This window comes from Bufo bufo, chromosome 7 (genome assembly GCF_905171765.1).
Source record: "Bufo bufo chromosome 7, aBufBuf1.1, whole genome shotgun sequence".
Taxonomy (NCBI): domain Eukaryota; kingdom Metazoa; phylum Chordata; class Amphibia; order Anura; family Bufonidae; genus Bufo; species Bufo bufo.
In genome coordinates this window covers 132,302,917-132,318,843 of record NC_053395.1, presented here as the reverse complement: position 1 = coordinate 132,318,843, position 15,927 = coordinate 132,302,917, and the positions used below count along the sequence as shown (strand labels likewise).

General features: G+C 45.4%; 1 protein-coding gene across 1 annotated transcript in view; it reads right to left on the bottom strand.

Annotated features, from left to right (window-relative positions):
• The window catches only part of CPO (carboxypeptidase O), a 268,545-nt gene that overhangs the window by 178,437 nt on the left and 74,181 nt on the right, over nt 1-15,927 (bottom strand). The window contains exons 6-8 of the mRNA XM_040441046.1: nt 14,231-14,332; nt 4,594-4,698; nt 4,119-4,229 (exon numbers count right to left, since the gene is read on the bottom strand). Coding sequence (XP_040296980.1) covers nt 4,119-4,229; nt 4,594-4,698; nt 14,231-14,332 — 318 coding nt within the window. The remainder of the gene's footprint in view (nt 1-4,118; nt 4,230-4,593; nt 4,699-14,230; nt 14,333-15,927) is intronic.

Here is a 15,927-nt window from a genome sequence, read left to right as displayed (position 1 = left end):
AAAAGGGTCGGTATAGGGGACCGATATATTGGTTGGATTCGACTTATATATAACAATCCGAAGATCCCCGTTGATGGTGGATGGGAGCTTGTCCCTGCCTTTTGCCCTGCAAAGGGGCACAAGGCAGGGATGCCCTCTCTCCCCATTACTATTTGCCATCGCAATAGAACCTCTGGCATGTATGATAAGAAATAACGTAGAATGTAAGGGCTTTCAATATAGGGATGGGAATGAGAAATTAATAATGTATGCGGATGATATTTTATTATTTTTACATAATACTGGTGATGAATTTAATAGAGTGATAGATATAATAGATAAGTTTTTTTTTTTTCTGGATTAAAAATAAATTGGGGAAAATCACACATTATGGTATTAGGGAAGAGTATATCACAGAATACTTCAAGGGTGCATGTACTAGAGCAAACTGAAAGTTTTAAATATCTAGGCATACAGATTTCTACAAATATACAAGATTACGAAAAGTTAAATGTAATCCCTTTGATAAAAGAATTGAGAACTAAAATACATATATGGAAAAAATTGTCAATTTCAATGAAGGGCCGGGTGAATTTAATAAAAATGATCTTTCTTCCAAAGATATTGTATGTGTTACAAAATGCCCCAATTTGTTTATCTAAGAAAAATTTTAAGTTGCTGGACACTTTAATGGGGGAATTTGTTTGGAAAGGTGATACCCCTAGGTTAAGGAGAGAAGTTCTTCAACTTCCTGTAAAAGAAGGTGGACTAGCAGTGCCCAATTGTTTTTTTTATTATTTAATTGCACAATATAGTCAGATAAAAGAAAGTTTAAAAGGAATAGTTGGGAGGGACGAATTAATAAAAATCGGATGGAGTGGGGACACGAATCACTTAGAGGTCTTGGAATCAGGAACACTCGGGATAACTTTTTCAGGTAATAGGATAATGAATTTAATGGAATATATATGGGGGGAAATTAAAAAAACACTGGATATCAAAGGGTATTTGCAGTATACACCTATATGGAAGAATATGCACTTAAAGGAAGTACAAAGGATTAGACCCTATATAGATTGGGAAAGAAAGGGGCTGAAATATTTACCGCAAATATTTGAGGAAGACAAATTGAAGGACTTGGCTACTTTGGTAAGGGAGTTTGGGATTCACCAAAAAGATAGTTATAAATACCTCCAGCTTAAAAATGCCGTTAGAACATCAGTCAATTTAAATAAATGTGACAAGAAACAATTAAATAGATTAGATAAATTCACTAATGGAGGGGAAAAAAGTGGAACTACGGCAAAAAGATATAGAATTTTGATGGAAGTAAAGAAAGAACAGATTAAAATAATGGCCAGAGGACAATGGGAAAAAGAATCCTTAACTCTTACAGAAGAAAAATGGAATGACGCTCTTAGAAATTATACTAAGGTCTCAGAAAGGGGCTCACAAAAAATTTCCCAGTTCTTCATCGTCCATAGGTTACACCGATCCCCATGGATGTTAAAAAAAATGGGGGTTAGAGCTTTAGATAAATGCCCAAAATGTGGGGCCGAGAGGGCCGATCTTATGCATTGTTTCTGGAGATGTCCTAAATTGATAAGGTATTGGAAAGATATTTTGGAGATAATATCATTATATTTGGGTATCCATGTTATTGAAGATCCAGTCCCCTGTATTTTGGGGGCTATGACACATCTTAAATTAAAAAGAGAGATACAATTAGTATTGGGTAAAGTCTTATTTCAGGCTAGATTGCTTATTCTTCGAAAATGGATAAATAAAGATCCCCCTACAGTGGGACACTGGCAGGAAGCAGTGCTTAATTTGATAAAACAGGAACAGGCGTTTGGGAGATATAGGGATAGAGAGGAAAAAACTGATAAAATATGGAAGAACTGGTGGAAACAGGGCCATGGTGTTTGATATAAGTTTTTTTTTTTTCTCTTTTTTCCTCTTCTCTCTCTCTCTCTTTTCTCTCTTCTTTAAATTGGGGGGTGGGGGGGGGGGGGGGGGTAGGGGGGTGTTATTTATTTATTTATCAATTTTTTTTTCTCAGGGTTTAAAATATGTATCTATGGATGTTTATTGTAATGGACCTTTTCGACGGTCCAATATTGTATATGGTTTTCTTTTTTGTATAATGCATAATAAAAAAACGATAAAAAAAAAAAAAAAAGATATATGTTATTCTATTATGGCAGTAGGTAGGTTAATGTCCCGTGGATCCAGGATCGGAACTCTGATTTTGTGACCACATCATGTGGACGGAATAACAAATCCTGTATGCACTGATTGTATTCTCCCATGTATATTGTTGCACTTGCACTTTATATGATTGTATCAGTAATCGCCATATACCCGCAGTCTGATTGGAATTTTAAATGTTCTTAAAGTTTCTGCCAGAAATGGTTATATTATTTGAACTACAACTGACTATGGAGTTATAATTTGTTATTTAGGAATTGATCTATGTATCTTTATATTGGTTCCATTTATTTCAATGGTCTGTGTACATGAGCATTGTTTTTCGTGCATCATTTCTGCATTCAGGAAAAATTGCAGCATGTTCTATATTGTGAATTTTTCACGCAGCGCTGGTTCCATAGAAGTGAATGAGGCTTGCATGAAAAATGGATTGCATATGGATGCAATGTGTTTTTCACTGATGGTTGCTGGGAGATGTACATTGTTATTCTTCAGTTTTTTTTCCACGTGTGTGAAAAACATATCAAAAACTGACTGCACACGTGCTAAAAAAATGCAAATACTGAATGCAAATGCAATCGCAGACAAGACTCAACTTGCGTGCAAAACCATCAGTTTTTTCCTGAACACATTGTGACACAATCCATATCGTTCGTGTCAGAGAAGCCTTAGAGGACCCAGCCAGGGGCGTAGCTATAGGGGGTGTAGAGGTAGAAGTCGGTACCGGGCCCAGGAGCCTGAGGGGGCTCAAAGACCCTTGTGCCACATAAGACACTGGCATTATAGAAAGTGCATACTGGTCAATTTACACCTCTGGCTGGAGGGAAGGGGTAAGGTTAAGAATTTGGCATGAGGGGGTGCCCTTTCAATGTTTGCCTCAGGCAGCAGGAAGGCTATGTGCTCCCCTGCCCCTTGCCAACAAGGGAAGGGGGGCCCAAGCTGAACTCTTGCACCAGGGCCCATGAGCTTTTAGCTACGCCTCTGGACCCAGCTCTTTTCAGCTGGCATATGGTCAGTATTTGCGTTGCTGCAGCCAGTTGCTAATGCAGCTGTTTGCTGGATCCTCAGCAGCATTGTGGGCCACTTCTCTACCTCTTGCAGCCAATTCACAGTCACCACAGCCACGGTGACTGCTGCCACTGCTCTAGGGTGGCCACTCAGACCACCCTCAAAAGCCAGACTTTATAACCCCGCCCCTGACAAGCCACGCCCCACCCCATTAGGTCACACCCCCAGCACACAGCCAACAGAGATTTAAAAAATGAAATGCAAAACAAACTTCAGTTTTCTCCCTGCAGTTCACACTCAGACAGTGCAGACACAGCGCTGCTTTCTGAGTGCGATCTGCTACAAAGGACATCCCTGCATCCGTCCAGGCCCTGTGCCAGATGGAGGACAGGGGGTCAGAAAGCCGGACTGTCCGGCCTAAAACGGGACCTCTGGCCACCCTACACTGCTCCCTATTTAGTGACACTCAGCCGGGGAATACACGCATCATCTGGTGCTACTACACCATTTTCATGGTAGACAGTGTCCTCTGTGCCTGGCTGAACCAGACACTCTTAGCATCTCCCCTACAACAGCAACCACTGCTGTAGGCTCTTCTCCTCCAACATGGCTCCCAACAGCCATTTTTATCAGGGCCCCTCCTCCCTTTTTGCATCAAAATGGGGCTGGCATATTGTCCTGCACTGCTCTCTCCATAGTGCAGCGAATTTGTTGTGCAGCATCACCACCTAGTGGCCGCATCTCACCACTACAGTCCATAAACATTATACTGAGCAGGGCACACCCCCAACTCCTAGAAATGTGGCGCTGAATTGCCTGCATTCCACATGGAGGCGGCACTTCCAAAGTGGGTATGCTTTTCCACCAGCTTACATTAGCCTATTCTATCACTATTAGAACAGGTAACAAGTTTAACTTACTGTGGTCCAGGTATAGATGTAGCCGTCAATATTTAGAACAGGCAAGACATACAGATCTATATTCTTTAGAATTTTCTCTATACGGGAATCATTTTGGTGGTTCTGTATTATCTGGAAAATAATTTGTGGAGTTAACATTTTCATTTTTTTTTTTTACGTATCTTAACTTGAAAGGCCCCACCGTGTGGAGAATATATAATAGAGGACGTCCCATTGATTCTAATGAGGCTGTTTATGAATTTGAAGTCCCTTGAATTTTCATAGGAGTTCTATGAGCTGTTAGCAAACATGTATGTTTATACTTGATTATAAAATGTACATTTATATATCAATCTTATAGACAATTATGTCATTTGTGTAATCAATATCTCTAGACAGCAGAATCAACCACTAAACACAGAATTATTTTGGTCCTTCCCATAATATCTGATGAATGGTAAGTTATACAGAGACTTATGTAGACGGTAGGGCTCACCTCTTTGACAAACCACTGGCAGAAGGCTGGAGCAATCCATTCACGAGCATGAATACCACAATCCATCCAGATAATCTTTTTAGCTGCATTTGAAGGCTTGCTGATCTGTCAAGTGAGCCAAATAGCAGTATCTCAACCATTTTGTGAGCTGAGGTCAGTGGTTATTTCATCTTTTTAGAAATGTATGGGGTCATTTATCAAACTGGTGTAAAGTAGCACTGGCTTAGTTGCCCATAGTAACCAATCAGATCCCACCTTTCATTTTTCAAAGGAGCTGTCACCAGTTTGATAAATGACCCCACTAGTTTTTCTTTTCATGAAACAGTTTGACCTCTGATATTGCTTCATTGTCTCCTTCTACAAATAAATAAAATGACATTGTATATTCTATCCAGTGGGTGTTGTTATAATGCCCATTGGTTTATATGTGGCACTTTATATTTTTAGTTGAATTGAGTATAGAACAGCATTTGTCAATTTGGGTTAATATGGATTCTGAATGACATAAACACCACAGTATTAACCCCTTAAAAAGGACCTGTCACTGCTCCGGACATGACTCTTTTAGTAGCTACTTGCATTCTACATGTAATTATAATTCTGGAACATGTTTTCTTATGACCCTGTGTTGTGCCATTCTTCTGCTATTCCTGCTGGAAGTTTATGGATAAAGGTACAGATGGGAGTTAAAAGTTGAAGAGGAGTGGGGGTGTCCCTGCACAGTCTAATACTATCCAATCAGCGCTGCCGGTGTCAGCCTGTGCATGGACACACCCCCAACTGGTAACTCCCATATGTACCTTTGACAGGCCTTCAGCCGGTCCCAGACTGTCATTGTAGCCCCCCATTGACCACGGCATCTGAGGGTTCACTGCATCCCCATTATTGTGGCTGGTTGCCCGCTCCATATATTCTCTCAGCCACAATGATGTGCAGATACGTCATTGTGACTGAAGCGGTTAATGTGAATATTTATGCGAAAAACATGTGGGATCACACAGGATTGTTGATAACAGTATTGCTGGGATCAGCTAATATGGATTTTATATACAGTATGGTACAGAACTACTTAAAGGGGATGTTCATCTTCACAATTATGTCCATTAACACAATTTATTTTTATTCTCTCAATACACTGAAAATAAAAACAACTTTGAAATCCCTATCATTTTGTTTCTACAGCTCCTTTAAAGATCATGTGTCTCCGTGATAACCGAAAGGGTTATGTTTCTCAGTAGAGATGAGGATTGACTAAATCTCAATCAATTAAGTGATGGTGAGAGTGGGGTGCAGAATGTAAATATCTCCCCATTCTATACTCTTAAATTCCCCAGTGACAGACCCTAGAACTGTCACTGGCTGGTGGCAATATTAGCACCGATTAAGCAGTAGCATGAAGAAGCCAGGGGTCATCACAAATATAGTAGTCAGAATGCATAAGACCAGAAAATAAGGCAAGATTGTAGTCACGAATGAAGCCAAGGGTCAACACAGGAAGTAGAACAACAGGACAAGATTAGGGTCAAGGTCATTTTTAATCAGTCAAGACCAGAGTCAAACAATAATCTCAAAAGGTAACAGCCTATATGAGTACTGGATAAATTAAAATATAACTTTTAATGTAGGTATCTAAAATAAAGAGATATTGAAACAAACAAAATAGTTTACCTTATTGGAAGCAACGATAAAGGATAAATTATACAATAATACTTAGGTGCACAGTGGCACCTCCTAGGGACCAGACAAAAGGGTCAAGGGTCAGTGGGACACTATATTGATAAGATAGCGTCTATAAATTGGGGCAGTGGGCACTATACTAATGTGGTAGTGTCCACAACACTAGCTCTATAGGAGGCCATTGATGCCAACTCCCTTAGCTAACGGCAATAGAAGGCATACGAGCTCAGAGTCACAATACACAAGAATAGGAGTCAACCAAAGGTTAATGCCCTAATCTTTAGGAAAGGTAGGCCAATTTCCCTTTAAATAGACCACCAGGAGGAAGAAAGCAGTGACAGGATTCAGCATAGCTGCAGCTCCGGACAGGATTGGAGGAGGAAGCACCCAGTTGTCTACGAACCAGTTGCAGTTGTGAGCTGGAGCTGTGCTCACTTGCAAGGACTTGTAATAGGAGCCGGGCCAGGTGATTAACAGGCAGCTAATACATTCTGTGTAGTGAAATCTTGCAGTCTCATACTTCTTCCATTTGTCCCCTAATTGTTGCTAATGTCCATTGGCAAGATAGCCAGAGGCACTGTACATGGCAGACAGGAGGGAGCATGACTGCAGGACCAAACTGTATAAAGGTTATCTGTTATCAGGGGCGTAGCTATAGGAGGAGCAGTCGCTACCGGGCCCAGGAGCTTGAGGGGGCCTAAAAGACCCTTGTGCCACATAAGAAGACACCAGTATTATAGAAAGTGCATGCTGGTCAAGTTACACCTCTGGCTGGAGGATAGGGGTTAGGTCAAGAATTTGGCGTGGGGGGATGCCATTTCAATTTTTGACTCAGGCGCACAAAGGGTATGTGCTTCCTTGCCCCCGGCCACAAAGCACTTAGGGAAGGAGGGCCCAAGCTGAACTCTTGCACAAGGGCCCATGAGCATTTAGCTACGCCCCTGTCTGTTATGCATAGTCTGAATTGGAGTTGTAGAAATATAATGGTAGGACATTTTTCATTGCGACTTCAAAGATACTTAATTTTATATGCAAGTAGAAAATTGAAAAAAATCTTTGCAAAGTTGGACAAAATCTTTAAAGAGATGGCCCCAGAAGCTCTTCTGTTTGCTGTCTGATAATTGTGGCCTTATCTTTGCTTGAGCAAACCCTCTTGGGTTCTCGCAGATGCTAACCACCATCAGCATGGTCCGAACAAGTGCAATTGTATGTCATGGCTATTTCTGATGTGACTACTAGAGTTGAGCGAACACCTGGATGTTCGGGTTCGAGAAGTTTGGCCGAACTTCCCAGAAATGTTCGGGTTCGGGATCCGAACCCGACCCGAACTTCGTCCCGAACCCGAACCCCATTGAAGTCAATGGGGACCCGAACTTTTGGGCACTAAAAAGGCTGTAAAACAGCCCAGGAAAGAGCTAGAGGGCTGCAAAAGGCATCAACATGTAGGTAAATCCCCTGCAAATAAATGTGGATAGGGAAATGAATTAAAATTAAAATTAAAAAAATAGCCATAGCAGAGAATCTGGCTTCACGTCAGCAGAGAATCAGTCTCTTCATGCCATAGCAAAGAATCTGGCTTCATGTCAGCAGAGAATCAGTCTCTTCATGCCATAGCAGAGAATCTGGCTTCATGTCACCCACCACTGGAACAGGCCACTGTCACATATTTAGGCCCCGGCACCCAGACAGAGGAGAGAGGTCCCGTAACAGAGAATCTGGCCTTATGTCAGCACAGAATCTGTCCTTATGTCATAGCAGAGAATCAGGCTTCACGTCACCCACCACTGGAACAGGCCACTGTCACACATTTAGGCCCAGGCACCCAGGCAGAGGAAAGAGGTCCCGTGACAGAGAATCTGGCCTTATGGTCAGCGCAGAATCTGTCTTCATGTCATAGCAGAGAATCAGGCTTCACGTCACCCACCACTGGAACAGGCCACTGTCACATATTTAGGCCCCGGCACCCAGACAGAGGAGAGAGGTCCCGTAACAGAGAATCTGGCCTTATGTGAGCGCAGAATCAGTCTTCATGTCATAGCAGAGAATCAGGCTTCACGTCACCCACCACTGGAACAGGCCACTGTCACACATTTAGGCCCAGGCACCCAGGCAGAGGAGAGAGGTCCCGTAACAGAGAATCTGGCCTTATGTCAGCGCAGAATCTGTCTTCATGTCATAGCAGAGAATCAGGCTTCACGTCACCCACCACTGAAACAGGACACTGTCACACATTTAGGCCCAGGCACCCAGGCAGAGGAGAGAGGTCCCGTAACAGAGAATCTGGCCTTATGTCAGCGCAGAATCAGTCTTCATGTCATAGCAGAGAATCAGGCTTCACGTCACCCACCACTGGAACAGGCCACTGTCACACATTTAGGCCCAGGCACCCAGGCAGAGGAGAGAGGTCCCGTAACAGAGAATATGGCCTTATGTCAGCGCAGAATCAGTCTTCATGTCATAGCAGAGAATCAGGCTTCACGTCACCCACCACTGGAACAGGCCACTGTCACACATTTAGGCCCCGGCACCCAGACAGAGGAGAGGTTCATTCAACTTTGGGTTGCCCCGCAATATAATGGTAAAATGAAATTAAAAATAGTATTGAATTAGGAAGTGCACTGGAGTAGAATAATATATTGTTAAGGGGAGGTAGTTAATATCTAATCTGCACAAGGGATGGACAGGTCCTGTGGGATCCATGCCTGGTTCATTTTTATGAACGTCAGCTTGTCCACATTGGCTGTAGACAGGCGGCTACGTTTGTCTGTAATGACGCCCCCTGCCGTGCTGAATACACGTTCAGACAAAACGCTGGCCGCCGGGCAGGCCAGCACCTCCAAGGCATAAAAGGCTAGCTCTGGCCACGTGGACAATTTGGAGACCCAGAAGTTGAATGGGGCCGAACCATCAGTCAGTACGTGGAGGGGTGTGCACAGGTACTGTTCCACCATGTTAGTGAAATGTTGCCTCCTGCTAACACGTTCCGTATCAGGTGGTGGTGCAGTTAGCTGTGGCGTGGTGACAAAACTTTTCCACATCTCTGCCATGCTAACCCTGCCCTCAGAGGAGCTGGCCGTGACACAGCTGCGTTGGCGACCTCTTGCTCCTCCTCTGCCTTCGTCTTGGGCTTCCACTGGTTCCCCTGTGACATTTGGGAATGCTCTCAGTAGCGCGTCTACCAACGTGCGCTTGTACTCGCGCATCTTCCTATCACGCTCCAGTGTAGGAAGTAAGGTGGGCACATTGTCTTTGTACCGGGGATCCAGCAGGGTGGCAACCCAGTAGTCCTCACACGTTAAAATGTGGGCAACTCTGCTGTCGTTGCGCAGGCACTGCAGCATGTAGTTGCTCATGTGTGCCAGGCTGCACAGAGGTAAGGACAAGCTGTCCTCTGTGGGAGGCGTATCGTCATCGTCCTGTGTTTCCCCTTAGCCACGCACCAGTGATGGGCCCGAGCTGCTTTGGGTGCCACCCCGCTGTGAACATGCTTCATCCTCATCCTCCTCCACCTCCTCCTCATCCTCGTCCTCCTCGTCCTCCAGTAGTGGGCCCTGTCTGGCCACATTTGTACCTGGCCTCTGGTGTTGCAAAAAACCTCCCTCTGAGTCACTTCGAAGAGACTGGCCTGAAAGTGCTAAAAATGACCCCTCTTCCTCCTCTTCCTCCTGGGCCACCTCCTCTTCCATCATCGCCCTAAGTGTTTTCTCAAGGAGACATAGAAGTGGTATTGTAACGCTGATAACGGCGTCATCGCCACTGGCCGAGTTGGTGGAGTACTCGAAACAATGCAACAGGGCACACAGGTCTCGCATGGAGGCCCAGTCATTGGTGGTGAAGTGTGTCTGATCCGCAGTGCGACTGACCCGTGCGTGCTGCAGCTGAAACTCCACTATGGCCTGCTGCTACTCGCACAGTCTGTCCAGCATATGCAAGGTGGAGTTCCACCTGGTGGATACGTCTCATATGAGGCGGTGAGCGGGAAGGCCGAAGTTACGCTGTAGCGCAGACAGGCGAGCAGCGGCAAAGTGTGAACGCCGGAAGCGCGAACAGACAGCCCGCACTTTATGCAGCAGCTCTGACATGTCGGGGTAGTTGCGAATGAACTTCTGCACCACCAAATTCAGCACATGCGCCAGGCAAGGGATGTGCGTCAAACCGGCTAGTCCCAGAGCTGCAACGAGATTTCGCCCATTATCGCACACCACCAGGCCGGGCTTGAGGCTCACTGGCAGCAACCACTCGTCGGTCTGTTGTTCTATACCCCGCCACAACTCCTGTGCGGTGTGGGGCCTGTCCCCCAAACATATGAGTTTCAGAATGGCCTGCTGACATTTACCCCGGGCTGTGCTGAAGTTGGTGGTGAAGGTGTGTGGCTGACTGGATGAGCAGGTGGAAGAAGAGGAGGAGGAAGCTGAGTAGGAGGAGGAGGAGACAGGAGGCAAAGAATGTTGCCCTGCGATCCTTGGCGGCGGAAGGACGTGTGCCAAACAGCTCTCCGCCTGGGGCCCAGCCGCCACTACATTTACCCAGTGTGCAGTTAGGGAGATATAGCGTCCCTGGCCGTGCTTACTGGTCCACGTATCTGTGGTTAGGTGGACCTTGCCACAGATGGCGTTGCGCAGGGCACACTTGATTTTATCGGACACTTGTTTGTGCAGGGAAGGCACGGCTCTCTTGGAGAAGTAGTGGCGGCTGGGAACAACATACTGTGGGACAGCAAGTGACATGAGCTGTTTGAAGCTGTGTGTGTCCACCAGCCTAAATGACAGCATTTCCTAGGCCAGTAGTTTAGAAATGCTGGCATTCAGGGCCAGGGATCGAGGGTGGCTAGGTGGGAATTTACGCTTTCTCTCAAATGTTTGTGGGATGGAGAGCTGAACGCTGCCGTGTGACATGGTTGAGATGCTTGGTGACACAGGTGGTGGTGTTGGTGGTACATCCCATGTTTGCTGGGCGGCAGGTGCCAACGTTCCTCCAGAGGCAGAGACAGAGGAAGAGGCCGAGGCGGCGGCAGCAGCAGCAGCAGAAGAGGCCGAGGCGGCAGCAGCAGAAGAGGTAGCAGGGGGAGCTTGAGTGAGTTCCTTGTTTTTAAGGTGTTTACTCCACTGCAGTTCATGCTTTGCATGCAGGTGCCTGGTCATGCAGGTTGTGCTAAGGTTCAGAACGTTAATGCCTCGCTTCAGGCTCTGATGGCACAGCGTGCAAACCACTCGGGTCTTGTCGTCAGCACATTGTTTGAAGAAGTGCCATGCCAGGGAACTCCTTGAAGCTGCCTTTGGGGTGCTCGGTCCCAGATGGCGGCGGTCAGTAGCAGGCGGAGTCTCTTGGCGGCGGGTGTTCTGATTTTGCCCACTGCTCCCTCTTTTGCTACGCTGTTGGCTTGGTCTCACCACTGCCTCTTCCTCCGAACTGTGAAAGTCAGTGGCACGACCTTCATTCCATGTGGGGTCTAGGACCTCATCGTCCCCTGCATCGTCTTCCACCCAGTCTTGATCCCTGACCTCCTGTTCAGTCTGCACACTGCAGAAAGACGCAGCAGTTGGCACCTGTGTTTCGTCATCATCAGAGAGGTGCTGAGGTGGTATTCCCATGTCCTCATCAACAGGAAAAATAACTTGAGGCTCAGACAGTTTCCCTGATATGCATGGGGGTGATGTGACAGACCGATGGGCTTGGTTTTCATGCGCCATCTGTGCGCTTTCTGCAGAAGACTGGGTGGGAGATAATGTGAACGTGCTGGATCCACTGTCGGCCACCCAATTGACTAATGTCTGTACCTGCTCAGGCCTTACCATCCTTAGAACGGCATTGGGCCCCACAAAATATCGCTGTAAATTCTGCTGGCTACTGGGACCTGAGGTAGTTGGTTCACTAGGACGTGTGGCTGTGGCAGAACGGCCACGTCCTCTCCCAGCACCAGAGGGTCCACTAACACCACCACGACCATGTCCACGTCCGCGTCCCTTATTAGATGTTTTCCTCATTGTTCCCGTTCACCACAATTTTGAGAATGGCAAATTTGGGAATAGTTTTTCAACCCAGAACAATAAGTGTGCTTTTACGGTCACTACAAATAACTTGACCAGCTAAAACAGTACAGATTTGGTTGAATAGAAATGTGAGGCCTGTTTTTTTTTGCGCTGTGTGACAGGTATAGGTTTAATCACAGAATCAGACTTCTATCTGCACGGTAGCGTGTGTCTTAGGTTTTTCTGAATGACACTATCAGCACCTTCAATGTAAGATATCCTTTTTGGGATAGATTTCAAGTAGGCCTCATATAGCAGAAACTAGTTATTTTGAGAATGGCAAATTTGGGAATAGTTTTTCAACCCAGAACAAAAAATGTGCTTTTACGGTCACTACAAATAACTTGACCAGCTAAAACAGTACAGATTTGGTTGAATAGAAATGTGAGGCCTGTTTTTTTTTGCGCTGTGTGACAGGTATAGGTTTAATCACAGAATCAGACTTCTATCTGCACGGTAGCGTGTGTCTTAGGTTTTTCTGAATGACACTATCAGCACCTTCAATGTAATATATCCTTTTTGGGATAGATTTCAAGTAGGCCTCATATAGCAGAAACTAGTTATTTTGAGAATGGCAAATTTGGGAATAGTTTTTCAACCCAGAACAAAAACTGTGCTTTTACGGTCACTACAAATAACTTGACCAGCTAAAACAGTGCAAATTTGGTTGAATAGAAATGTCAGGTCTATTTTTTAGGCGCTGGGTGATAGGCTCAACTTGCCCCTGATGTAGTATATGGCCAAAAAATAACCACACTATTGATGGTTAAATGCACTTGGGTGACACAGGCTCAGCCTGCACCAGATGTAGTATATGGCCAAAAAATAACCAGACTGTTGATGGTTAAATGCACTACGGTGACACAGGCTCAGCCTGCAGCTGATGTAGGATATAGCACAAAATAACCACACTATTGATGGTTAAATACACTTGGTGATAGCTTGTGTTGGCGCACCACAAGTCACAAAATGGCCGCCGATCACCCCAGAAAAAAGTGATCTAAAAATGCTCTGGGCAGCCTCAAAAAAGTGAGCAAGTCGATATTAGCACTTCAATGATCCACAGCTGCAGATCGATCACTGAATGAAGTCTTTTGGAGGAGTTAATCTGCCTAATCTCGCCCTAACGTCGCAGCTGCAACCTCTCCCTATGCTTAAATCAGCAGAGTGACGTGCAGCGCTACGTGACCCAAGCTTATATAGAGGCTGGGTCACATGCTGCACTGGCCAATCACAGCCATGCCAATAGTAGGCATGGCTGTGATGGCCTCTTGGGCCAAGTAGTATGACGCTTGTTGATTGGCTGCTTTGCAGCCTTTTAAAAAGCGCCAAGAAAGCGCCGAACACCGAACCCGAACCCGGACTTTTACGAAAATGTTCGGGTTCGGGTCCGTGTCACGGACACCCCAAAATTCGGTACGAACCCGAACTATACAGTTCGGGTTCGCTCATCCCTAGTGACTACGCCTTGATTAACATAATAAAACACGGAACTTCTACCATCAGTGATCTGCATATGTCAGAAAGCAGGAAACACATACTATATCTACCAGGCGTCCATTCTGCACCCTTGTGACACAAGGAGACATTGCTATGACATCAGTGTTCTCCTAAGCAAACTCCACATCTCGTATGGGGAGCTAAGTCCTGTCACTATAGGAGGACACAGCCCCATCTGTTTAATGACAGTATATTAATAGGTGCAATCTGCCATTACATGTGGGATGTGTTTTCTTACCACTAAAAGCAGAGGATATATGAGAAGAGATGTAAACATACATGGACAAGCACAGTTCACCATTGGGCATCATCACAGAAAATAGGTAGAGCCTGTAATAAGAACATCTGTATACATCCATCCGGTAGTTCTATCCAAATGAGCAGTAAAAACAACCAATGTCCTCAAGTTAGATTTTATACTTATGACTGACCTTCAAATATTTCATAGGCCTGGACTCGTAGGTTAAGCCCAGGTCGTGCTCTGTTACCATGTCACTGTGCTTCTTTGTCATTAGACTGATCCAGTTGTAAATCTGAAGTAAAAAGAAAACATTTCTGCAAGTTAGCAAGTAAATTGCACTTACAGTATCTCACAAAAGTGAGTACACCCCTCACATTTTTGTAAATTCTTTATTCTATCTTTTCATGGGACAACACTGAAGATCTGACACTGAGATACAATGTAAAGTAGTCCGTGTACAGCTTGTATAACAGTGTAAATTTGGTGTGCCCTCAAAATAACTCACACAGCCATTAATGTCTAAACCGCTGGCAACATAAGTGAGTACACCCCTAAGTGAAAATGGCCAAATTGTGCCCAATTACCCATTTTCCCTCTCCGGTGTCATGTGACTCGTTACGCTACTCTCACACTCGCGTTTGGTGCGGATCCGTCATGGATTTGCACAGACGGATCCGTTGAGATAATACAACCGTCTGCATCAGTTCAAAACGGATCCGTTTGTATTATCTGCAACATAGCCAAGACGGATCCGTCTTGAACACCATTGAAAGTCAATGGAGGACGGATCCGTTTTCTATTGTGTCATATTGTGTCATAGAAAATGGTTCCGTCCCCATTGACTTACATTGTGTGCCAGAACGGATCTGTTTGGCTCAGTTTCGTGCTTTCGTGCTGCAAGCAGCGTTTTGATGTCCGCTTCCAGAGCGGAATGGTGACTGATCGGAGGCAAACTGATGCATTCTGAGTGGATCCTTTTCCATTCAGAACGCATTAGGTCAAAACTGATCCGTTTTGGACCGCTTGTGAGAGCCATGAACAGATCTCACAAACGGAAAGCCAAAACGCAAGTGTGAAAGTAGCCTTAGTGTTACAAGGTCTCAGGTGTGAATGGGGAGCAGGTGTATCAAATTTGATGTCATCGCTCTCACACTCTCTCATACTGGTCACTGGAAGTTTAGCATGGCATCTCATGTCAAAGAACTCTCTGAAGATCGGAAAAAAAGAATTGTAGCTCTACATAAAGATGACCTAGGCTATAAGAAGTTTGCCAACAAACTGAAACTGAGCTGCAGCACGGTGGCCAAGACCATACAGAGGTTTAACAAGACAGGTTCCACTCAGAACAGGCCTCGCCATGGTCGACCAAAGAATTTCAGTTTACCTGCTCAGCGTCATATACAGAGGTTGTCTTTTCAAAATAGATGTATGAGTGCTGCTAGCATTGCTGCAGAGGTTAAAGGGGTGGGGGATCAGCCTGTTAGTGCTCAGACCATACACCGCACACTGCATCAAATTGGTCTGCATGATTGTTACCTCAGAAAGAAGCCTCTTCTAAAGATGATGCACAAGAAAGCCTGCAAACCATACAAGCAGACTAAGGCCAAATGCACACGGCCGTGTTCCGCGGCCGAGAGCGGTCTGTGGTATGCCGGGCTGGATTCCTGTTCAGAGCAGGAGCGCACGGCGTCATTGGTTGCTATGACGCCGTGCGCTTCATGCCGCCGCTGCACTACAGTAATACACTATACGAGTGTATTACTGTACAGCAGCGGCGGCATGAAGCGCATGGCGTCATAGCAACCAATGACGCCGTGCGCTCCTGCTCTGAACAGGAATCCAGCCCGGCATACCACGGACCGCTCTCGGCCGCGGAACAAGGCCGTG